Genomic DNA, 23,917 nt, shown 5'->3' on the forward strand with positions numbered 1-23,917 from the left:
AAAAGTATAAAAATACCCAGTTCTCTTTCAAATTGGACACCGGCTACCCCGATGACATGGTTGACTGTAAACTAGATTTTTAATATTGTCAAATTCTGGGTTATTCTAACAAATTTGGCCTTTTTTTTAAAAACATCATTAAATAGGTTTTGACTTGATGTACACATGAACAATTCTCCACTCTAATATCTTACTTAGCTCATGTCTCCCCAAAGTTTTCATCCCTTGTTGTGTTACTCAGAAGGTGAGATGAATGAGAGGAGAAAAAAAGTCAAATCAAAGGCTTTGCGGGTTGACCTCAGTTCAGGAATGAAGAGGCTGAGTGTAAAGTCTTTCTGAAAGCGCCACAACACCCACACATGTCACAATCTGTGCCCATTCACAGTTGACTGCAATGTAAAACACATCTGCCTACAACAGTGCTGCCCAAACTACGGCCCGCTGCGCCCCTTTTTTTTTTTTTTTTTTTTTTTTTGATGCAGAAATCATTGAATATGGCCTGTGCAAGTAGCTTCAATTCTGTCTATATTCAGTTGCACTGCTCAAATTTACCAGTAGATGGCGCGTGTTTACACAAACCAACCAGGGCCAAAGAGGTGCCAAGCCGATTCCGCCGAGTGGGTCCAGGTCTTTGTTCCAACCGATCAAGAGCCAAAACTTTAACCAATGAAGTGTCTTCTTAAATAAATAGCACCTGACTTTGATCAATTGATTACACTTGCAAAAGCTATTCTTTTGTTCAATTGGAACAAGGAAAACCTGCACCCACTGCCACCCAAATGTGAGTTTTTTTCTAACTTTTCCACTTTATAAAACTTAATGAATGCCTATTAAATGATCAAGTGAATTTCACTCATCCCAAAAGTACATTTAGATTGGAATCAGTTTTTTATTCATGCAATTATATTTTGAATTTTTGCAGTTATGAGAATTAGGAGTAGTACACATGCTTTTTCCCAATGGTGGCGTACTGCATCCAAGAGTCTGATGGATGGATGTGACTAGTAATCCCACACCCACCCACCAACCAACACACACACCCCAAAAAACACCCCCCTCTCTCGGGTCAGGTCACGGCTGCTCGCTTTCTCATGCTAATGCAGGTGTGACATCAGCAACCACATCAAAAGTGGGCTGGAGTACTTTTGAGTGTGAGTGCGCCTTCTCGGGCTCAGTCCAGTCCGACTTTGGTCTCTCTCGCTCGCTCTCTCTCTCTCTCTCTCTCTCTCTCTCTCTCTCTCTCTCTCTCTCTCTCTCTCTCTCTCTCTCTCTCTCAGGCTCCCCTCGAGGAACGCACTACACTCACCATGTGTACCTGTCTGGATTTATTTTTACTTCCTCTCCTGGATTTTGTTCACCAGTCCGGCTGAAAGACCCACGAGCACATTCTTTTTTGTTATTTGGAGGATATTTGGAACTTCTTTGTTGTTGTTTTTTTTTTGCCTAATATTGGTTGTTTGGACGCAACAAGCGGGTCGCTGCAATAAAAAAGGGTAAGGTGCAAATTAAAAAAATATATAGAATATTTCTAAATGATGTGTGTTGTTTGACTTCAACTAAGTTGAAAAAAACCAGAAAGTGCAAATTAAAAAACATGAAATTTCAGAATGTGCGCAGTTTGACTTCAACTAAGTTGGAAAAAAACTGCAAATTTAAAACAAATATATAATTTCAGAATGATCTGTGCAGTTTGACCTCAACTAAGTTGAAAAAAAAACAGTGTGCAAATTTAAAACCAATATATAATTTCAGAATGATGTGTGCACTTTGACCTCAACTAAATAGAACAAATAACTAGAATTTTTGTTGAAATAGTTAGGGCATTTTTTTAAAAAAAAAGTACCAAAATGTGCACTTCAGGAGAATGAAATCAATTTTTTTGTAATATTTTAATTTCATTTCAATTTTTCCAGCCAGGCATGAACTCATTAGAATAATCTTATCAGGCATTTTTATCCCAGTTTGACTTGAGCCAGTGCCAATCAGGATTATAGGCCCATTATCTCTTTCTTAGCTGTGTATTTTAACGCGACACTTGTAAAAGATGATTATCTGTTGATGTTCTGGCAGTACTATCAGATGTTACTGCTCCCACTGGGAGTCCAATGTATAACACCAGGCTGAAATGCAGACTGAGAAGATGTGAGTAAATAATGGAGGAGACTGGCACACACAACTGGCTTTTTCAATGTTAAAATGTGTGGGATGTCCCGATGGCATCTTTTTGCATGCAAATCCATCCCAAAATAGGACATCCAAATGGATTCTTTACCCCAATTTGAACAAAGCTGTCCAACATTAAACTCATTGAAGAGGGTTTTTAGCAACAAAGTTTTGCAATTGAGTTGCGCGGTACAAAATAAGGTGGTGAACAAATGCCTTTTTAATACTGGTTATTTCTCATTAAAAATGTTAATAATTATAGGACAATGATAACATGGATTTGATTGAAATATTCTTGACTTTTATGTGCATTTTATTCTGCAATTTTTTTCCCCAACAAGTGTAAATGAAAAATATATAGTATAATACTGTATATGTCTTTTAAAAAAAATACACCTGCATTTTGTTGTTTGTTGCCTTTAAGTATTTTTTGGTTGTTGACAGTTTTAGACATCAAATTTGTTTTAATTGCAAAGGTTGGCATTAAGTGATCCTGTTTCGCGCGATGGTTCAATCAATGTCTCCTAGATTGTACGTCTATAACCCAATTATTTAATACTTCAAAATAGATATAAATACATTCTAAAACCCATTTTTGTCCCTCTGAGAATGACGCGATGGGATGTGAGACATCTCTATTTAAAACTACATTAATGTGATAATAAAAACAAGTATCAATATTAGTCAATTTAGTCAATATTACCTTTTCCCTGTTTATTCATCTTCCAGACAATGCAATACTAATCACTTCAGCACATATATCAGAAACTCAATTTATGAACCTACTCTGGATTATAAAATCTGAACAATCTCCCTTCTCTAAACTATAGAAGCAGAATATGAACTTTGACCTGAGAATAAAATTAGGACTGCTTGGCTGGCGAGGTGTCATCTCTGGCCTACTGCCAAGTCTCCCATCATAAGGTCACTTGGACACCTCATACTACAGACCTACTCATGTACACCAAAATTTACGACCTACCAAAACCAAAATACGCTTTGTTACATCCACCAAAAAAAAAAAAAAAAGAAAAAAAAACAATGCCCGAAAGGAAATACTTTCAGTGCAAATTCATGGTTTGTGTGTACATCTACAGATTGATTACTCGTACGCCAAGTATGAGGGTGTTGACGGTGAAACCTAATCCAGTTTTTATGGGGGGTGGGGGGGTTCACTTCCTAGAACTCCCCACTCCAAAAACCATTTCATGTCTACGCAATTCCTTTTTTTTCTCACATAAATGAAGTTTGAGTTCCAAAGAAAGCTGAAAATAAGCTTCAGATACTAAATCTCTGTTTATATCTTTGTCTTTTTTTTTTTTGGGTGGACATCTAAAACCTCCAGTTCTTGTTCAACCATGAGGAGGTGCTCCCACATTCTGCCTCTGACTGTGCTGGCTGCTCTGCTGCTGTCTCAGGTCTGCTCTGGCATCAAATGGCTGTAAGTTTCCCTTTCTTTTGAATTTCCGCCGCTTTACAACCCGTCAGTTCCTGCGACGTCATACAAATACGCCACGCCGTGTGACGGTTTTACGCGTGCTGGGGTGTTTTATAGAGCCGACGGCCATCGGCTACTTTGAAGAAGGCCACGGCCTTCTCCGAGTCGTTCCCGATGAGGGAAACGCTTGTGCGGGCGGGATAGGAGATTAACGGGCCGTTTATCCGGCTACCGACGGAAACGTCTTTAATAACTTTTATGTGGCTTCAGTCAACAGAGATGGCAAAGTTCACTTTTAAGATATCTGAATCTCTTCTTTGCCATTGAGGGAATAATAAGAACAGTAATAACCTTGGAAAAAAGCAAAGATAGAAAATTTGTAGCAGAAGTGCTATAGAAAATGAACAAATCAAAGTGTGTAAATACTTCTGTTATAAATTTATAGGATGGTAATAGCAATTAAAGATGGAAGCAGAGTTGATAGTTAGGGCGGATACGCAGTTCTCCGTATTTTGACAAAAATTGGTGCAGAAATGATCGTTTTTCTTGTGACCTTGACAAATAACATTGTTTCCAGTTTTGTCCCCATGATGAAAAACAATATACTTCAGTACTGGATTCTGTTTACACATCAAAGATACATAGACAAAGGGTATTTGAGGGATGTTTTTTGGGGGATTATAGTCGTGGGCGTGTAACTGATTGTTGAATAGATTTGAAACATACCAAAATGCAGTTTTACGAGGTTGTTGTCAAGTTGGTGTAGTGTCATCGTAGTTTTTGGCCAATAGATTATCGTTCATTGGGTTTGTGTCATGCAAAAAAAAAAATGATGCGTTACACATTTGCTGTCTTTTTACAGGAAATCCCATAAAGATGAAGGAATTTGAAATAAACAGTATTGTTCAACATTTCACAGAAAAAAATGAAACATTCTCATATGTTTTTAACCGTAGAAAATATCAGCTTTATAAAATACTACTAAAAAAATACAAAAGAACTATAGTTTTCTATTATTATTATTATACACATACATACAATACCTGTTTAAAGTCAAATCTATAACCTTAGGGTAGATTAATTTCTAAAGCCATTTTTTGAAAAGATGTTCCTTTATTTGTTCATTAGTAATATTTAATTTTCCTCCCTTCCCCTGGAAAGATCCTTTGCAGTATTAAATATAAGACCAAGAAATTCCTTAATAGCTTCCCACCAAGAGTCCACCGTCTCAACCATCCATTTATGTTTATTTAATTTCCTGCTGCAATACAGTACACACTTTGTATTCCCAGAGTTGTGTTATATTTCATTATATCTATTTTAAAAAGGCCAAATAGTTGCAGTTGACATACACTAGTCTTAAAATGAGGGATTATTATTATTTTTTTTTTTGCAAGTCTTCCAGACTTTTATATTGAACGAAGAATGTTCATTCGGTCATAATGCATTGGAGGTATATTTGCCGTCAATGGCGGCAAGTAGGTTAACTTTTTGAGGAAAAAAAATAAACCAGTCTGGCCCACGTAATATCTTGTTGGCATTAATATGCCCAACAAACTAAAGTGTTACACCGCAGGACTAGATAACCTAGAACCTGCCCCTAACAAAATGAGACTGAAACCAAGTACTATGATGTTTTTCAGTCCTGATGATGCACAGCGTCATATGGCAAAGCAGATGGAATACTAAACACCTGTGCATGACCAGGATCACTTGCTGTGCCGTCACAGTTTATCATTGCACATAACACGCGGAATCCATAATTCAAAACAGGCCTGTTTTTTTTTTTTTTGCCTTTTTCTCACGAGCATAGATCAGATGGAGCCTCCCTCCTTTGCCTGTAAAAATCTTCATAGGTTCTATTATAGTCCAATATGTTTTAATAGTTTTTAAATAGACTATTAACACTAAAGTGGGGCCAAAAACGACAAACTCTCCCGTGGTGTAAAATGGAAATGATGAGGTGAGTATGCTAGATATGATCCAATTGGATCAGAGATTATATATGATTTTTAGTCAAAATATTTTTGGTCATTTATCATGGCCAGTTTTGCACTCCAACTTGAAACTTTCAGAGCCAAAGAATGTCTCATAAGTTTTCTCCAACCATTTTTTAAAAAAATGAGTAGATTTTCTCAGTGAAAAAATGGGTTCTGTTCAAATAACTTTATCATTAATAAACATATATTAAAAATAATAGTCCAATGTGAGTAATAGAAATTTCCTGAATGGTATTTTCTTGACATTTATGTTCACTAAATATAATTTTAGAGCATAGAATCTACTCTAAATTTTTTTTTGCAATACATATTTGGATTATTCTAATTATTGAAGTAAATAATGAATGCATATAATGAATTGAGCTCATTTAGATTGAAATTTCCTTGAATTGATTTTCCGGAATGACTCATTTTTCCTCCCATTTTACAGAGCCATATCTCACACACCCAAGAGCTTACCCATCAACCAGACCCAACATTGTAAACTGTTGCCTGGCTTGGTGTCGTCCCAAGCTCAACTGTGCCGTAGCAACATGGAACTGATGCAAACCATCATCCAAGCAGCCCGAGAAGTCAAGAAAACGTGCCAAAAGACCTTTGCTGACATGCGCTGGAACTGCTCCTCCATAGAAATTCCCACAGATTCATCCAAGTATCGTCCAGACCTGGATCGAGGTACTCCATTTCCATTAAAATGATAACGTAAATGATTTTGTCACCTAAAAAAACAACTAAATTCAGCACACAAAAAGTTTGTTTCAAGTAACTGTACAATATAGTACTGTATTTGAATTTTGTAACTCTTTCACTGACATCAAATCCATTTCAGTTGTAAAGGCTGCCATATTGTGTGAAAATATTTAAGAAGTTGGAATAAACATTAAAGTATTTAAGTATATAAGGTTCATCCTTGCATTTAAATACTGAAATTGAATCAAAAAGAGGTGCATGATGGGTATTAAAAGAGGGCGATTTGGACTCCCTACTTATAGTACCGGCATTGATAAAATGTCAATTTGAATGATGAGCTTGCAAATGAAAAAAAACTGAGTTTTAACCATCAACAAATGGTCTGGGCCAATAAAAACGGTGTGATTTTCTGCTTTGCTTGACCAGGAACCAGGGAGTTGGCCTTCGTCTACGCGCTCTCCGCCGCCACCATCAGCCACACCATCGCCAGGGCGTGCACGTCGGGAGATTTGCGTCTGTGTTCGTGCGGGCCCATCCCGGCCGAGATCCCGCAGCCGGGTTATCGCTGGGGGGGCTGCGCCGACAACCTGCACTACGGTTTGGTGATGGGCTCCAAATTTGCCGACGCTCCCATGAAGATGAAACGCGCCGGCTCCCACGCCAACAAACTCATGCACCTGCACAACAGCGAAGTCGGGCGACAGGCAAGCGCCACCTCGCCGAGACGTCCCAGTCGGCCTATTCCGTTCACTCTAAACTGGCTTCTTCTTCTCCGTCAACAGGCACTGAGGGAGGCGGTGGTGATGAAGTGCAAATGTCACGGTGTCTCTGGCTCCTGCTCAATCAGGACCTGCTGGAGAGGCCTTCATGATTTAAAAGAGATCGCCATGGACTTGAAAATCAAGTATCTGTCGGCCACCAAAGTGGTTCACAGACCCATGGGGACACGCAAGCAACTGGTGCCCAAAGACATTGACATCAGGCCCGTGAGGGAGAACGAACTGGTCTATCTGCAGAGCTCCCCGGACTTCTGCACCAAGAATGACAAACAGGGTTCAGTTGGGACGCAGGACAGGTGAGGCTACCTTTTTTTTTAACCTTATGTAGGCATTATCTCCTTTCTGGCAAAACCTCTATCTACTTTATTATTCCAATTCTGCATTAGATGGTGACACACAGACGTACAGATTCTACCATATGTAGTTAGGATGTTAACTCATCAATGCCTACAGGGATTTCATCTTAATCTGGGTTTACTATGCCCTTTTCTACCCTAATCTGTCCTGTCCTCCCTCTTCTATGTTGGGATATTAAGAATCCATGATGTACTGCTACTCATAGTCAGATGGCAAGTCTACTTATATTCGGGTAGCACGTGTTTTCAATCATGTTCCTGAAAGCCTTTTTTTTTGCAGTGGTCGGGTAGTGTCACACAAGTTTCAAATTCCCAATGATTTGCAAAAGAATAAAAAAAACAGGAAAGTCAACAGCCATAACACGACTACAAACTGACCACAAAGGCAGTAGACGAATATGTTATAATGGTTAAAGGATATTGTGTGTGGGCTACACACTTTAAATTTGACTGGCCGACATCGTACGAGCATTCTTACTTTTTTCATTTGGAAGTAGTATTCCTGTGTCCCTGTTGGCACAAACTAAACTATGTCGCCGTGTGAAAAAAAAGGAGCTCTTCAGAGTGACAAAAGTACCCCACAGGTGAAAATAGGAAGTGAGCAATCTGGACTGTCAACTGGTCCAGGATGTTGACTTAGGAAAGTGGTGTCCTGCCCGGTGGCACAGTTTAGTTAGCAGACTGAGTGATAACAACCTGAGCACTCTGTCTCTGGCTTGTCTGAGCATGTGTCGCTAAAGAAGGCCACTGTGACTGAGATCCTTGTGCTTTTATCTCAAACAATGACTAATGCACTTGCGCCGAAGCCCGTGAGACCGTTATCAAGTGAATGGAGCGCGGGCAGATTTTGGAAGCATTTAAAGGTTTTCCCTTAGATAAAGGCTAGCCAACACCATTTTTGGCTCGCACCGTCTCTAAGTTGCGCGATGCTCGTGAGAATTGAGCGGGCAGCGAGGAGTCGTTTTGTCTGGGAGTCTTACGCATCTGGCTAAGTGGTATCATCGGGAAAATATGGAACATGAACATTATCTTTTGAAAGTGGTTAGGAAGGCGCCAAGTGTGCTGCTGTGACACCTTTCCTCGCCAATGTACGCCCACTCGAATCTGTTGGGTTTTGTCGTCATGTTTTATTCATCCATTGCATGCTGAGATGCTTTTTTCTCGATATTTCGTGACTTTGCCAGGATAGTTGTGAAGTTATTTTTCCCCTTTCCAAACTCTTTGTCCTCATCATGAATGTCACAGTCTTTTCAATATAAGGGTTAATCCTTACAATTCAACATTAGAAATCATTTGGACATATGGATAAGTAGTTTGAATGTAGTATTTGGAGTAAACTGGCCTTTGAATTATAGTCAATCTCTAATAATTTGCTCAAATCAACTTGGCTTGAATCTGAGGAAACAGAAAATTCCTAATATTTTAGTTGGCATGAACTATAAGAAGTTTTTTTTTTTTTACAGTGTGGACTCAGTGAAGTCATATGAATGTCATATCAGGCATCTTTCAGCCACTTCACAGATAAACAGCAGACATGCTTCATGTCCAGGACACTTGCTGGATGTCATTTCTGCTGTCTGATAGTATTCACGAGAGCATGCAACAATTATGCCTTCACTAAATCACGAGGTGCTCCACATTTTGAGGGGGTGAGAAGACACCCCCCCCCCCCCCCCCCATGCCCACAACACTGAAGGAAAACTTTGCAAACGTTCAATCACCAATCACCATTTAACGGGCTTGACACTTGAATGCACCTCCTGTTTACGTTGTTGCACCTGATCCTGGAAGCAATAGAAGTTTTGTGGACATTGTAGAATGGAATGGCCAAGTAATTATTAGCGAAGCCTGAGCCAAGTAGAAAAATAATGAATAAGATGTTAAGATATGATCATAGAGTCCTGTTGTGTTGCTGTTCATATGAATGTGTTGTAATTGTGGTTTGCTTGAATTCAACTGTTATGAAAACAGGAAAAGCTTTGTCAAATTAATGATAAACTTGTGTAAAAATACATTTTAAAAGTTGTTTTTGCAATGCTGTATAACAGTCTGATCTCCATCTAATCATATGCAGTGCCTACAATTTGTAACACCAGAAAAGTCACTGCCATTGACAGCTATTGCCATCAAAAACAATTCAGTTGGGAAGAAAACCTGTTTCTAGTCTGGCTACCCAAAAGAGACAACTTAACCTATTGGCGTCCTTTGAAACATTTCATCCAGTAGTTTGTGCAAACGGAGAGGCTGTTAAAGCTCACGGTGGTCCTTTTAAATATCGCCGACCCACCCGTGAGCCCTCATTTTTCTCTCGTCGTCTTTTGTCGCCTTTGTTTCGTACTTTGGAAGAGGCGGTCAAGCGCCCTGCCGTAAATGGTGCTGAATACACAGGCATGCCTCTTGTCTTATATTTGCCCTTTTCACTCTATGCATCGGTTTTATGATGCCAGAGTGTTAATGGCTGAGCCCGAGGAGAGCTCAAGTCAATGGTAGTGAATGAGTTAAAGGCTACCAGCCACAAAGTAACCCTGAGATATATTGCAAAAAATATATCATAATTTTCGCATTTAAAACATGAACTAATAGATTAGTCAGAAGTTACTTATGACTTATAAATGACAATAAAATTTGGTTGACAGCAAAAATATTCATATTTGTGGGCCAAACTCAATGAAAAATGTGCCCTAAACTGCACACAGTTTAGTTTTGCTAAAATTAAAAGTGCTTCTCAAAATATTGGATCTGGTGTCATAGTTGGGCTTACAACACCCCCAGAATCTTGGTGAAAAATAACTAGTCAATATGGCTTGAAACCCCATTGGGATTACAAATACTCCATATACCGCTGATGTGGAACAACAGTTAAAATTTAGTTCTTCTTATGCTTGTTTATCATCCATTAGAAGGTGAATCTTCTGACTTCATCTGTTGTGATTGCAGGCAGTGTAACAAAACATCAGCCGGGAGCGACAGCTGCGACCTGATGTGCTGCGGCCGTGGTTACAACCCGTACACGGAGAAGCTGGTGGAACGTTGCCATTGCAAGTACCACTGGTGCTGCTACGTTACCTGCAAGAAGTGCGAGCGGATGGTGGAGCGATACGTCTGCAAATGAGGACGCCCACAATACCCAGAAGGCAAACCGCTGTCTTCCCATTTGACATGTGTATTCCACCTTCAAGTGTTCTGTTCTCGTCTCACTATCATCGCCTAAGTATCCATTTTCCCGCACCCCAAGTTGGTTGCGGGGCGGGGAGGGATGACAGTTTATGTGAAGACTGCCGTCCTGCCGGCTAGTTCCTTTTTCTTGTTAATAGCCAGCCATTCCGCCAAAGCGGATGAGGAAAGTCTATTTTATTATACTTCTAATAAAAAAAAACATAATTGTGGATTTTAACCTGGGAGGAGAGGTTGAGGTTGTCTTTCTCTCTAGAGAGAAATATGCAGACTTGTTTTAAGGTACAGTTGATATGTTTTCCTTCTGCATCAATGGACGTGAGAGGAAAAGTATACAAAGGGAACATCAAGTACTTTTTCCACACACGAGGAGCATTTTGGACTCTATTTCTTCAGTGTGACTTTATCCCTATGGAGAGGAAAAAAAGATAAAGGACTTGAAGATGAATTATCTGTGAGATTTTGACATGCAGTCACTTCAAAATATATTCTATTTTTAAGAGCAACATGAATTAATGGATTTTGTAAACCACTTTGGTGTGGATGTACATACTCTAATTTTGTATACTGAAATAAAGTAAAGTATTTATGAAATTGTGATTTTCATCATTAAGAAACAAAACACTTACTATTCACGTTCTTTTTTTAAAGAAAAAAACTTTACTATACAATGATATTTTTTAAATAATACATGTCTTTTATTATGAAAATAATTTATTTTCTTACGTCTGTTATTATGGGCGTGGCCGAGGTCAGAGTTCAAATCGCCTTCAAATGGTGTATGAGATAGGAGCCAGTACGGAAGTGGACCGCCGAGCAGCTCTCAAGTGACGATTTACCGAAGAAATACCTGATAAAGTTCTTCCAGGACAATGCAGAGCATTCGTTACATGTCGTTTAGGGATTTAGAAGCCCCGGTTCTCATTTTAAGAGTGCTTTTTGACGGGAGCGTGCTTCGTTGGCGTGCTGTATCCACACGTGGTTGGAGACGCAGCAAAATGTTTGCAAACAAATTGGGTACATCGCGTTACCTAAACCTCTATCTTTAAACAGAAATCATTCCATTGTGTGTTTCAGTTCCACAACGAGCACGTACTGCTGGGAAACATCAAGAAGAGTGTCCAAAATGGCTAAAAACGCGCAGCTTTTCGACGCCATAACGAGAGGTTTGTCAGCCAAGCAAGTCGTTTTTCAAATTCTAGTTTCTATTTTCCTCTATCCGTGTAATCATTCAATCTCGGCGTTCAGTATTCAATGCGTTGCTCAATTGGCTTCTTTATCACGATTCATTCAAATTTCGAATGAAACGACCTAATGGTCTGGTGTTGATTTTTTTTTATTACAGTAAGAACCTGTGTGGATAACGTGCACCCACACTAATGCCATTAGTGTAGGAGTAAGGAATAAACCGTACATTTGTACATAGAGTACGATATTACTTTTTACCCTGGGCTTGTTTTTCGTCCACTATTTTAAAGGACGATCTCAGGACTTGGTCCTTTCAATTTTAGTTTTAAATGTACTTTTGACAACTTGATGAGACTTTCATTCAACAACTGTGCAGGGGAGTCATAATTGATACATGTTTGAACATGGGGTAACATAACAGTTTTTACTTGGTGTAAGAGTAGAAACAAGCATGTTGGTATATTTAAAAAATGAATGGGTTTGAAATTGACTGGAAAAACTCATCTAGGATAAAAATAAGGGGAATTAATTACAGGTTATTTGTTGCACAATATTTAAATCATGCTGTGATGTTTTGTAGGTTTAATGCCATGGAGATGGTGTGAAATTGACAAGTAGGACAATTTCATTTTATTTTCATGTACTGTGTACTAAAACTAATCATTTTGTATCTTGCTTCTCTTTAGGGTCCATCCAAGTTTACCAAAGTGACAAGATGAATTTCCCCATCTCTGATTCTTGAGGACCCCTGTCCAGTATGTTTTCTGTAGCTCCCACCACATCTGTAACAGGGATCTCTAACTGCAGTACTCGAAGGTCCCTATCCAGTCTATTTTCCATGTCCTCCTCCAACATCTTGATCACTTCATACTATTATGAAATGATCATTTGATGTTGGTGGAGGACATGGAAAATAGACGGGATAGGGGCCTCTGAGTATTGTATCCAAAGATCTGTTATAAACACTTTTTTTAATCTGTCACTGCAGTGAACAAAAGGAACACTTAACCACCAGATGGGTAAGTTAAATATCTCCAGAATATTTTTTTCATTCCCCTTATTTGGCTTTAACTATTGTACTTTAATTTATTTTTTCAGATTACCACCTGGAGGGAGAAGATTGTCCATTTATCCGATGGACACTTGCACTTCATTTTTATTGTTTGTAAAAAACCTCAATAAATGTGGAAAAAAAAGCTTTATTATATTTGATTCTTCACAAAAAGGGAGTAACATATGGAAATAACAATTTATTGTATGTATATACATATATAACAAACAAATAACATTTTAACACTTAGACAACATTCTCTTCAGACAGGGGGGAAAAAAAGCATTAAACACTTAGGGGAAAAAATTCGGCTTAAAATTATTGGTTTTAATAAAATATTGGGTTTTTTTAATAAGTATAAAAAAATTTAAAAAAAAAAAACACAGAAATTTAGGGTTTTGTATTCTGTGTTTTTTTTCCTTCCAAAAACACTTAGAAAAATACTTATAAAAACTACTGGTCCAAAATCTACTTAAGCCAATATTTAATGTATATATTGGCTTAAGTGCAGTTTGGAGCAGTAGTTTAAGTTTGAAATTTCATTTAATGATAAACTAATTGTACTAACAAAAGAAATACTGTTCCAAAATCTACTTAAGCCCATATGTAACATTACATATGGGCCTAAATAGATTTTGGGGCAGTATTTCTTTTTTGTTAGTACAATCAGTTTGTTAACATTAAATGAAATGATCTTTTTAAATACTAGAAATTTCATTTAATATTAAACTTAATGTACCAAAAAAACTACTGCTCCAAACTACATTGGCCCATATGTAATGTTAACATTACACTTGGGCTTCAGTAGATTTTGGAGCAGTAGTTTTTTTTGGCACATGTTTAACATAAAATGAAATTTCTAATCTTTAAAAATAAGATCCTTCACCATACAGGACTTGCTGCCCAGCTGTTGTCCTTACCTATGAGAAGTAAATCACAACTTAAGTTCAGTGAAATCTCACCATGGCAATGTCATAATAGATCACATTGAGTTACACACAATTGTTTCAAGTAGTTTGGATATTCGACAATGAACAAATTCATTACTCCGCCATAATTCAGAGACACCAAATGATGCAACATCTTCAAGCGGGCAACTTGCGAGGAAGATCACCTGGATGTGGACCTGTAGCGTGCACACACAAAAAGAAGCAAAAGTCATAAATAAAGCTTCAAGATTCAACAAATAGACTAAGGTGGAGTTTTTTGGGGGAAGTAGTTTTACCCTGATCTCCTTTCTTGTAACTTCAAGGTTGCGAGTGTCCTCTGCACAGGAAGAGCTGCCTGTTGATGTTAAACAAGGAAACATCGATTTTACAAAGTTATTTGTGCTGCCAAACATCACAGGAAAGAGAAATCTTACAATAAATGTATTAAACGATCAAGATAAAGAATGAAAATAAGAGTGCTCCTTGCTATTTTCCTTTTTACAGACAAGGCACTTAAATATACAGAATGACATTAACACCTAAGAGAAAGTTGACTTAACAATCTTTGTATAAATCAGTTGTGTGTAAAGAGAATTACAAATTGGAAATGGGTGTTTAGCAACCTCAGTGAAAACTATCATTACATACAACACACCAAGAACTAAGTCGTGCCTCTGGATGTAATTATTGAGTGAGCCTTTACCCAGCTAACAAGCCGTTGCCGTCTCGGCTTTGTTTGATTGCATTAAAAATATTTCTACACGACGCAATAATGGAGAGAATACGGATCACATGCTCTTTAAGTCACATGGTCGTCGCGAAGCTAATGCTAAGATAACTAGTCATATATGGCACGCAGCAGTTTAGGAAATAGATGCTCAAACTTAAATTGTCGACGGTATGTTCAACTTGGCACTAAACTAACAGATTTGTTGGCGTTTTGGGCTCAATTGATTCCTAACATAATCTCCCGGTAGCGTGCTAAAACTGCATTAAGGCTAGTAAACTGCTCTGTGCATTACCTCGTGCATGGCGTCCTTCAGCATAATGACGCTGATCCCAAAGGGCGAGAGTCTGCGCATGTGCTCGATTTACACAGGTAACCACGCCCACAAGGTCTCGCCATATTGTAGGTGGAAAAGATGATGGCTTGCTTACCGTACTTTTGGAGGTGGTTTGTACTCCAAACTCATGTTTTGAAGATGACGTAGAGTAGTGATCTTTGTGGTCTTGATGCTATAAAACATAATGTGACTCATCATTTTCTGAACCACTTTATCCTGAGATATATATAATATATATTTATATATCTATCTAAATATCTATATCTCTATATATATTATAATAAAAGTAAAGTATTTATGAAATTGTGATTTTCATCACTCATGGAATTTTTTTTTAAAGAAAAAAGCCTTAAAATAGTATTTTTTATGCACAAATATAAGGCTTACTATACAAGCTTTTTCTTTTAAACAAAAAAAGCCTTACTATACATGTTCTACTTTTTTTGCAAAAAATAAATGCTTTACCATATATCTACCAAATATGTACACACGCACGCGCGCGCGCACGCACGCACACACACACACGCACGCGCGCGGTATATTTGTTTATGAGAAATGGTGATGCAATGTAAAATAAATATTACTAATTAATAATCAAGCAAAAAATACATTTTCAAAACTAACAAATTGTTTAGGAGGGTCTGGACACCCCCCAAAAAAGAGTTTGAACATTTTGACCTCCAGGGACCGAAATCTCTGAGGAAACTAAATTTCATGTCATTTTTCTATCACAATCATGCCAAAGAATTTCTGAAGTCAAAGAGTGCTTTATAACTTCATAACCACTTTTAAAGCTCCTGTTAGTGCATTCTGGACTCAGATATATCACCAGTGGGTTCCATATTTTAGCTAGGAGACATATTCACCCATCAAAAGAGCCGCATATGGCTCCCGAGCCAAAGGTTCACTGGTCATGGTTTATCCGATTGGCTGGCTTACCAAAGCGTCAGATCAATAGTACCCACTTATTTATTGTCAAACATTGTGTTTTTCACTTTTGGGAGTTTTCTTTTTGTGCTTTCTGGCCAAGTCAAATGGAATAGGCTGCAGTTGATTCGCCGCCCTAATGAAAACAAGCAGTACAGAAAGTGGATGCATGGATGGATGGATACCAGTGTTCTAAAAGCAGACACAGGCTGTGGGGGTCGTGCTGTGGTATTCCGGTTTGGGGTGGACCTGATTGTGTGCAGGTGAGCGAGGGTCGGTCGGAGGAGGCACGTCTGTCGACAGCATCCGGGACGCTGGCATTCCTCAGTTGTGGCAGATGGCATGTTTGTCTAGTGTTCATTCGGCGCAATTCCACCTTTTTGCCTGGGCGTCTCCCATTTAGACTGTTTTAGAAGTTGCTCTGCAAATACAGTAAAGTACTACTACATAATAGATGTTCAGTCACGGGAGCTATTGAATGCATCATCATTTCTCAAATGTTTTCATGTTCTAAGGGAACGGTGTGGACGGATTTTTATGGCCGGTGTTGTCACAAATGACCAGAGGGATACAATTATAAAGAAATAAAATAACATTGTATTGTTTTCTAATAACAGTACAAAACCGGGTCCTTAAAAAAATAATGTGAATAGGACTACTGTGTATAGACATTTGACAGTTACATTTTAACTCAATTTAACTAGAAAACACAAAGCAATTTGGAGATTTTTTGACATTTTTTTTGTTTAAACCATTCAGAGATTTGAATAAATATATTTTTTTTAACAAACGGTATCTGTAAAATCAAGTTATATATATACATATATAATTACACACATTTTTTTCAATGTGTGTTATTGTCACTGTCACAATGAGGACATAAATAGGAAAAATAGAACTATGTCCAAGCGTGACTTTTCTCTCCAAGCAACCGTTGTTATCATTAAACCGTGCAACAATTCCTTTAACCTCTGACTAACCCTAACTCCGTGAATACATTTCACACAATATTTGCCGACGAGGAGCGTTGTGCAAACAATACAATTCAGGTTGTTAAGATTAATTTGGTCCACATTCCTTCATTTTGGCGTCTGTCAACACAAAGCGGAAGAGCTAGCCTCTTGACTCAGCGAGACCTGAATGGGCTGCCTAAACCATAGCCTGGGATTCACTCAAATTCAAATGTGTAGCCCATCCCAGGTTGAAAGTGCATTTTTTTCTACCAAATCGAGACAAAACTAAATCAAAAGAATGCTATTAATCACAATTGTTGTTCTTTTCTATCATTGTGAGTTCGCTAGGGAAGTTACAAGTAAGGGGGAACTGGGTTGGTTATCAAATTGGTTAGTTGTCACATTTTATACTAGATTGTCATAAAGTGATGTTGCACAAGATCAGTATTGGCCAAAATAAAAATATAAATGGTCCTAATGGAAAGGCTAGGTTGTCCAATTCAATTTTGATTGTTGGAAATGTGGGTTAATTCACCAAGTCTGCCAACTGGCCATAATTATTTGATTAAGGAATTGATAACTTTTCTGATAAAAGATTAATTATTTTTTTTAACCTAAATCTGATCATCTATTTAAAAAAATTAAAGTGGAAAGATTTCTAGTTGCATCCTTTGATTTTTTGGGGGCACAGTTTGGACACCTCTTAGTGAGTCATAGAAAATTAATTGAATTTCTTTTACATAAATAGAAATAGAAAGGCCTATCAAATCTAGAATTAAACCCTGGAATTAATAAATGACTATTTTAAGACATTCTGAAGTGAAGGACAGTGACCAAAACTGTGACAACCAACCCCGTTCTCCCCTATCTCTCCATACTTGGCGTGACCTCTCGTTCTGTGGGAATTGCCTGGTAATAGAGAAGGTTAAAAAAAAGATGGCGGTGAAAATATTGATGTCAACTGGGACAATACCATACCAATTGCCTTTGTCTCTAGATAACTTGTTGTCAATGAGGAATACAAAGAATTTGGCTGGAGTAGTAAAGGCATTCAGATGTACTGACCCGTACTGTAAATGGACTTTTGTAGACCCCCTCACCCCCCCCAAACTCACAATCCAGCCTTTAAAGAGGACCCTGCCACCATGTGCTATGCTGTTAAAGGCCTTTTTTTCTTTTTTTTTGGTTTGTGTGTGTTCTTAAGAGTGTTGCTGGGAGATGGCAAATGATGCAAAGCATGCACATTTAAGAAACAAAAAAAAAACTGTTGACCGTCGGCCCATGTGAGAATGTAAACTATGAGAATTATTTGCATAACTACGCACACAGAAAAAAAAAACTAACTGTCAATAACCCTAATATTCTTTAGTCTTTAGTTAGATAGTGAATGTTGTAGTCCTCCAACGACGTTTCTGTAATGACCTGTTTAGGAAACAAAAATGTAAATGTTATTCATGGTCACGTTGCAACTTTTTGATGCTTCAAAAAAGAAAAAAATAAGAGAAAAAAATACAGTTGACCCATGAATAGAATGTAAACTAGGGGAATCATTTTCAATAGTATATACTCAGAAAATAACCACTATATACTCTATAGTATATTTATTAGTGTGAAGTTTATACTCCATTTTGTGGAAAAGACGTGTCGTAATGATTAACAGAGGAAACAAATATGAGAATTTTACACAGGCAAAACACATTGTGTCACTTTAAATGTTTATACTTATGCTTAAAATTCCCATGTTCTTAAAAAGTATAGCTATGTAATGGCGATATTTCATGTTACATCGATGTTAGTTATTCATCTTGAATATTTGCAACTGGGGGATACATTGTTATCATTTATTTATAGTTCATTTGTTATTGTTGTGACAACATTTTGTGAAATATCTGCTCTGCTTATTTATTATATGATACATATGACAGTTGAGAATGTTTAAATGAGGGGAGGAGGGATGGCGCCTTTAACTTGATGTCTGCGTCGTTAAATGGAGATGAAATGTGTCTCGTTGAGACAATTACACGTGTTAAATGCTCTTTACAAACCACTGTAATAAATCTGCACTTCTTTGATAAAGGTTTTATCGGAACAGTTTGAAAAATGAGACGATTCATCCTTTCCAAGTTTCCAAAAGCAATCTTGACCACAGTCATTTAGGTTTTTATTTTTTTAGATGTTCGCAAACTATTGAAGTAGGAAAACTTTATCTTAAAAGAAAGCAAACATGGCATGACATGTTTTGAGTTTTATAAAATCATTCTTTGGAAAACTCAGTTTTAAGTCCTATTTGCGACGTGGGGGGGGGGGTCATCAAGATGGATGAACATGGCCACGGAACAGAATGAGGCCAGTTTGAATTCATTTGAATAAAAGAAACGGAGAGTTAAGCACGCTGGGAAAAGTAAACACGGGTCTGGGCTAATCGCAGTAAATCTGTTGTGGGGTAGTCGGCGGGCCGGGGCGAGGTGGGGCGGTGGGGGGGCTTCAATGCTCACTGGGCTCCCACAGTGGACGAGTTCACAAAGCCGGCGAAAAGAAGAGCTCATACAGCCGGAGAGGAACGGCGTAGTCAGTCTGCTCGACTTCAACTATGTCAACAACAGTGTGTCATTTAGAGCAATGAAAGGAAGGAACTATGGCTCATTAGAGAAATCCACAAGATTTGGCCTTCATAATAATACAAATGCCTTCATTTTCACTGGGATTTTCTCTTTCATATTCAGTTTTACGCATCTGCTTTGGTTGATATTTACTAGGGGTGTCCACATAAGGAAATTTGTATTATTATTATTTAATTTAAAATAAACTTGGATGATAAATATATTCTAATGTGAGTAGTTGAGTTATTTTAATTGTGATTTTTTTGACTTTGTATTCAATAGGGGGGAATATTAATATTGTATAGAATGTATTATATAGTATTTATTTTTTTAAATATACTTTGGGATTATTTACATGTGAAGAAAGATATAAGGAGTAATGGAATGTGATTAATTTAGTACTTTTTGGTTGGGATTTTCTGGGCTTTTTTTTTATAGTGGCTGGACATTTTCCTATTGTTCTGCAAAGTGTGTTTTACAAGTGTATATTTAAAAATATATATTTTTGTACTACATATGTATATGGCAAGTGAGAAATCATGTTTCATTGGCATCCACGGTGGCCAAACTCACTCATACAGATTTGACGTAAAGTGATCCTTCTTTGGTTAGCAGGACATAAAACTGTGGTAAAAATTCTTTTTATATCATGTAGAAACATGTTTACTTAAATTTAGATATGGATCATTTTCAAAATATACTAAGATAATATGTAGAAATAGCAAAAATCCTTTTTCCACTTACCTTGGTGAGGAAAACATCTTTTTCTCGAACTATAACTGCTGCAGGAGTAAAATGGATTTGGTATGAGCACTTCTAAAATATGATGATCTAAAAAGGAAAACAATTTAGTAAAGCCATGTAACAAAAGATTTAATGCAATTGTCATCTTATTCAAAAAGATGTAAATCACATTTTTACATGTTTTTGCATGTGTTTTTCAGATTTACAATCATATTATAAGTTACAGATGTTTGTTTGCAATTATATTTATTGAACTTTTTATGTTCGAGAACCAATGGAAGGATTTTATGACTTTCATGAGACCAAAATTGGGAAACTTTGGTGTCCCACTCTGTCTTAATTAAATTTTTTGCCAGATTTGTGTACAACGCAGCCTTTTTTGTTGGAAAATGTTGTTCCTGGAAGGCTGTTTTTCCAAATAGTGTACATTACTTTACTAAGAACAGATGTTGGAGTTTGTTTATAGCTAGTAAATAATTTCTTCTCATTGTCAGTTTTCCGACAAGTTTGAGGAATCATTTTATGATTCATTTTGGGGGACTTAAAGTGAGAATGTGACACTATTTGGCCTTGTTGTACTATTTGGATAACCCACCAAAACTCCAGTTGAGAAATGGAATATGTTGACAGGTTTAGGCTAAAATAGTTTTCTCCACTTCCTCCCAAAGCCGCGGATCAGGGGTGTCCAAATATTTTCTCCGAGGGTTGCTTTAAAAAAAATAAAATAGATGCGAGGGCCAACTTCAAATTCTCCTACTTTTATTTGTTGAATAGACAATTGCAATCGATTAATAAAATGTTTGAAAATGTATTTTAATTCAGAACTTCTAATCTATTTCGACCCGGGAAATGCAGTGAACTATAGTTATATAATCTGAGATTAAATTGAGAGAAAGTAGCATCTTATTGTCAGAAAATGACAGAAGAATTGCCATATTTTGCTGACTATTTTTTTCATTGTTTATCTGGGCTTGTGTGACTTATTATACTTTATAGTATGTTTCTCTTTTTTTGTGGTGGGGAAAAAATCAAAGGATGCGAGGGCCAAGTTTAATAATGTTACCCTAATTTGTTAAATTACAAATCATACAAATACACATCATATAAATGAATCTGGCTTTCACTATGAACTCTTTGACTGTAATAGACAGCAATCCAATCCATTTGAACTAGCAGGCCTGAAACGTGCACTTTTTATTACCTCTGAAAATGCATGCAAATTCTTCCGCTAGGCTCTTTTGTGGGTTAATGGTTGGCTCGCTAAGACATGCTGATGAATGCAAAGGCACACCCCGCTCAGAATACAAACCTGCTTAGCAAGATTGGCCCCCCTCTGCGAAAAAACCACACAAGGCCCCGAAAAGGACAATTGTTTGTTTGCCTGTGCAGAATTTATGAGAGCATCAGTTCGAGCCCAAACGACAGAATGGAAAGCGCTGCTCTGCCTGGGCTTCAAAATCGGGAGTCAATATTTGCTGTGGGCTATTTTTAAAGAGCTTCAAATGTGCAACTCGCACTCAAATGGGAAGTAATGAGGAGAGAACCAATACAAAGGCAGAACTCAATGTTCTCTTACCTTGATTGACAGTCATCAAGCTTTTAGGGAAGGAGGACTGACATCCACTCTTGGTAGAGTTCCGCATTCTGTCTTTTGTCCAAAAAAAACCCAGAAAAAGCCACTCCTTTCATCCATCGCCAGATCCTAGAATACACTTTGACCACAGTAAAACAAAGTACATGTGGAGTTGTGTGATGAATAGTATGCAATGTGGTCATGATGGCGTTTTTCATATTCCGAGTACGTAACCCTCGCGAAGGATGTTGTTATCTGTGAGGAAATCGACCAGTTGGATAAAACACAGAAGCTTTTGGGAGGAGCAGGTGGCGGTGACTGTTATTTTGGAGTTGGACACCTGTGCGCTACTTCTTCCTTTTCCATATTGTCATTGAAAAAGTTAGTGACATTCCATTGAGGATGTCAGTAACGTTATTATTCACAAATCAGTTTACTCCGACAAACAGCGCTAATTATATGTAATGACTTGCTGTCTGCCCTTCCCGTTTAGACCACTTCCAAATGAGTTGTATTACCTCACTTGGGCTAAGAAATATGGAAGTCATTAAACGGGGACGTGGAAGGGGGGCACGGGTGCCTCTGGCTACCATTCAAAAATCACTCTTACAAGGAAAGAAACCTACATGATTGAGTAAAAAAATGAAGGACGTGACTAAATTCTCAGAAGTACTTCTTACAATATATACTGTAGCAATGTTTTTGTGATGGTTCAATCCAGGGGAGTCCAAATTATGGCCCATGGCCAATTTTTAGTGAATGCTGAAAATATCATTTATCATTTACTAACACTAGTTTTGCAAAAAATGAGTCGCGAAAAATGAGTCGCGAAAATGTGTCGCAAAAATGAGTCGCAAAAATGAGTCGCAAAAAATGAGTCGCAAAAATGAGTCGCAAAAATGAGTCGCGAAAATGAGTGCATTGTATTGGATTTTTGATTTTTTCTGCTACAAGTTCCGTCTTGTTTTCCACCCCCTAGAACATAAGATGTTAAATGAAGTTGAAGTTGTGTGACACACCGTTTCCTCTCGTTGGTCCTTATTTCTTCTCTCCTTGTGGTCCAAGCAAAGTCTTTGCCTTGAAGTTCTGATCGCTGTGCATACCAACTCAAATGGATTCCCTGAAGTTTTGGCATCAGCATCCTTGTTCCTCAATGCGTGCAGGACCATTCCAAGCTGTCAGCAAGCATGACCATACATAGATTCCAGCAGCAGATACCTGGATCTTGGCAGAACATCTGTAATGATGGCTTCTTATGACAAACACACAGTATAACTTATTGGCTAGATTTGTTTGACATCTTTTTACAGTCTTTTTTGGAGTATAAGTTGCATTTCTGAAGGGAAATCTTTTAAATTTCATCAGAAAGAAAAACATAATACATTAAATGGGCACTGGTTAATGTAACAGTATTTTGTACAACTATTGAAAACAACATTACAAGATGTTAGCAGTCATAGTGAAAAAAAAATACAAGACATTTGTAGTCAGGACCGGCCAATCCATGAAAAGAGTGCGATTTACAGTCTGTAAAATACGGTACTTTTACCGTCTGAAATGGTGAGGGATCAAACTTGGAATGAAATGGGACATGCGCATGATGAGCCTCTTATCACGTACTTTAGTATAGTCGTGCAAATGCAGAACAGTCCTCGCTTTTAAGTACTTTTGACAGCAAGGACACGGCGCACTTGACGTTGACGGACGGCCCCCTGAGCACGGAGGCCCTCTTAAGCCTGCCAACGGGGGATTAGCACTAGCGAGCCCACTGCCGACCCCTCTTCCTTTTCCTCGAGCGTGCCGTAACCTCGTCAGCTCGTCGGGACCGTCATAACATCGACTGGCCGCCGCGCGTCATCTTCTGACATTCTTTGGCGGGTCACGTGGTAAACGGCGAGCGATTGGAGTAGCAAAATGCCGGCATTCTGCCACGGCTGGCGTTTTGTTGGAGGGATTTCCTGATGGCTTTGGTGCCTGCGTGGCAAAATTGCTGCCGCCGAGTAATCGCTGCTTAGGGGTCGACCACTGGGCTGGGGGTCAGCTGACCATTGGAATCTGCCCATGCGTGTTTTATGCAGGCCGTTCCGTTTCGGAGCTGCACGTGAATGCAATATGTTCGCCATTTACTGTCAATTTACTGTTGACAGTGCCATCCATTTATGCAGGCCAAACACCCACCACATTTTAAAGGTGATGAGAGGAGCACTTTTGATTGGCGACGCATGAAGTGGACTGAGTTCAAGCCGCAAATGGCTTTACAGAACAAAGAGAAATGGGAAAAAAAGATT

General features: G+C 38.1%; 1 protein-coding gene and 3 long non-coding RNA genes across 8 annotated transcripts; 2 read left to right on the forward strand and 2 right to left on the reverse strand.

Moving 5' to 3' along the window:
- Nucleotides 1-662: 662 nt before the first annotated feature.
- Nucleotides 663-11,194, forward strand: wnt11 (wingless-type MMTV integration site family, member 11). 3 transcript variants are annotated; one of them, XM_077741383.1, is made up of 7 exons: nucleotides 1,164-1,204; nucleotides 1,269-1,493; nucleotides 3,509-3,604; nucleotides 6,032-6,276; nucleotides 6,718-6,995; nucleotides 7,074-7,366; nucleotides 10,364-11,194. In XM_077741383.1, exons 3-7 carry the CDS (start codon nucleotides 3,522-3,524, stop codon nucleotides 10,536-10,538), a joined length of 1,074 nt encoding a protein of 357 aa, XP_077597509.1. In that variant the 5' UTR covers nucleotides 1,164-1,204; nucleotides 1,269-1,493; nucleotides 3,509-3,521; the 3' UTR covers nucleotides 10,539-11,194. The 3 variants fall into 3 exon arrangements, with proteins under 3 accessions (XP_077597508.1, XP_077597509.1, XP_077597510.1); XM_077741384.1 differs by having other exon boundaries at nucleotides 1,171-1,200; nucleotides 1,261-1,493; XM_077741382.1 differs by lacking the exons at nucleotides 1,164-1,204; nucleotides 1,269-1,493 and adding an exon at nucleotides 663-781.
- A 169-nt stretch (nucleotides 11,195-11,363) lies between these two features.
- Nucleotides 11,364-12,988, forward strand: LOC144212677 (uncharacterized). Of its 3 annotated transcripts, none has more exons than XR_013329797.1 (6): nucleotides 11,364-11,617; nucleotides 11,678-11,766; nucleotides 12,369-12,402; nucleotides 12,475-12,543; nucleotides 12,777-12,807; nucleotides 12,887-12,988. It is a non-coding gene; the product is annotated as an uncharacterized LOC144212677 (long non-coding RNA). The 3 variants fall into 3 exon arrangements; XR_013329796.1 differs by having other exon boundaries at nucleotides 11,364-11,600; XR_013329795.1 differs by having other exon boundaries at nucleotides 11,364-11,766.
- Nucleotides 12,989-13,464: 476 nt separating this feature from the next.
- LOC144212678 (uncharacterized) lies at nucleotides 13,465-14,876 on the reverse strand. The gene is made up of 4 exons (XR_013329798.1): nucleotides 14,791-14,876; nucleotides 14,065-14,123; nucleotides 13,840-13,965; nucleotides 13,465-13,759 (listed from the first exon to the last, which is right to left on the reverse strand). It is a non-coding gene; the product is annotated as an uncharacterized LOC144212678 (long non-coding RNA).
- Nucleotides 14,877-16,606: 1,730 nt separating this feature from the next.
- LOC144212803 (uncharacterized) lies at nucleotides 16,607-22,311 on the reverse strand. Its single transcript, XR_013329819.1, has 3 exons — nucleotides 21,633-22,311; nucleotides 20,057-20,143; nucleotides 16,607-18,134 (listed from the first exon to the last, which is right to left on the reverse strand). It is a non-coding gene; the product is annotated as an uncharacterized LOC144212803 (long non-coding RNA).
- Between the last annotated feature and the right edge of the window lie 1,606 nt (nucleotides 22,312-23,917).

The sequence above is a fragment of the Stigmatopora nigra genome, chromosome 19, assembly GCF_051989575.1.
Source record: "Stigmatopora nigra isolate UIUO_SnigA chromosome 19, RoL_Snig_1.1, whole genome shotgun sequence".
NCBI classification, from domain to species: domain Eukaryota; kingdom Metazoa; phylum Chordata; class Actinopteri; order Syngnathiformes; family Syngnathidae; genus Stigmatopora; species Stigmatopora nigra.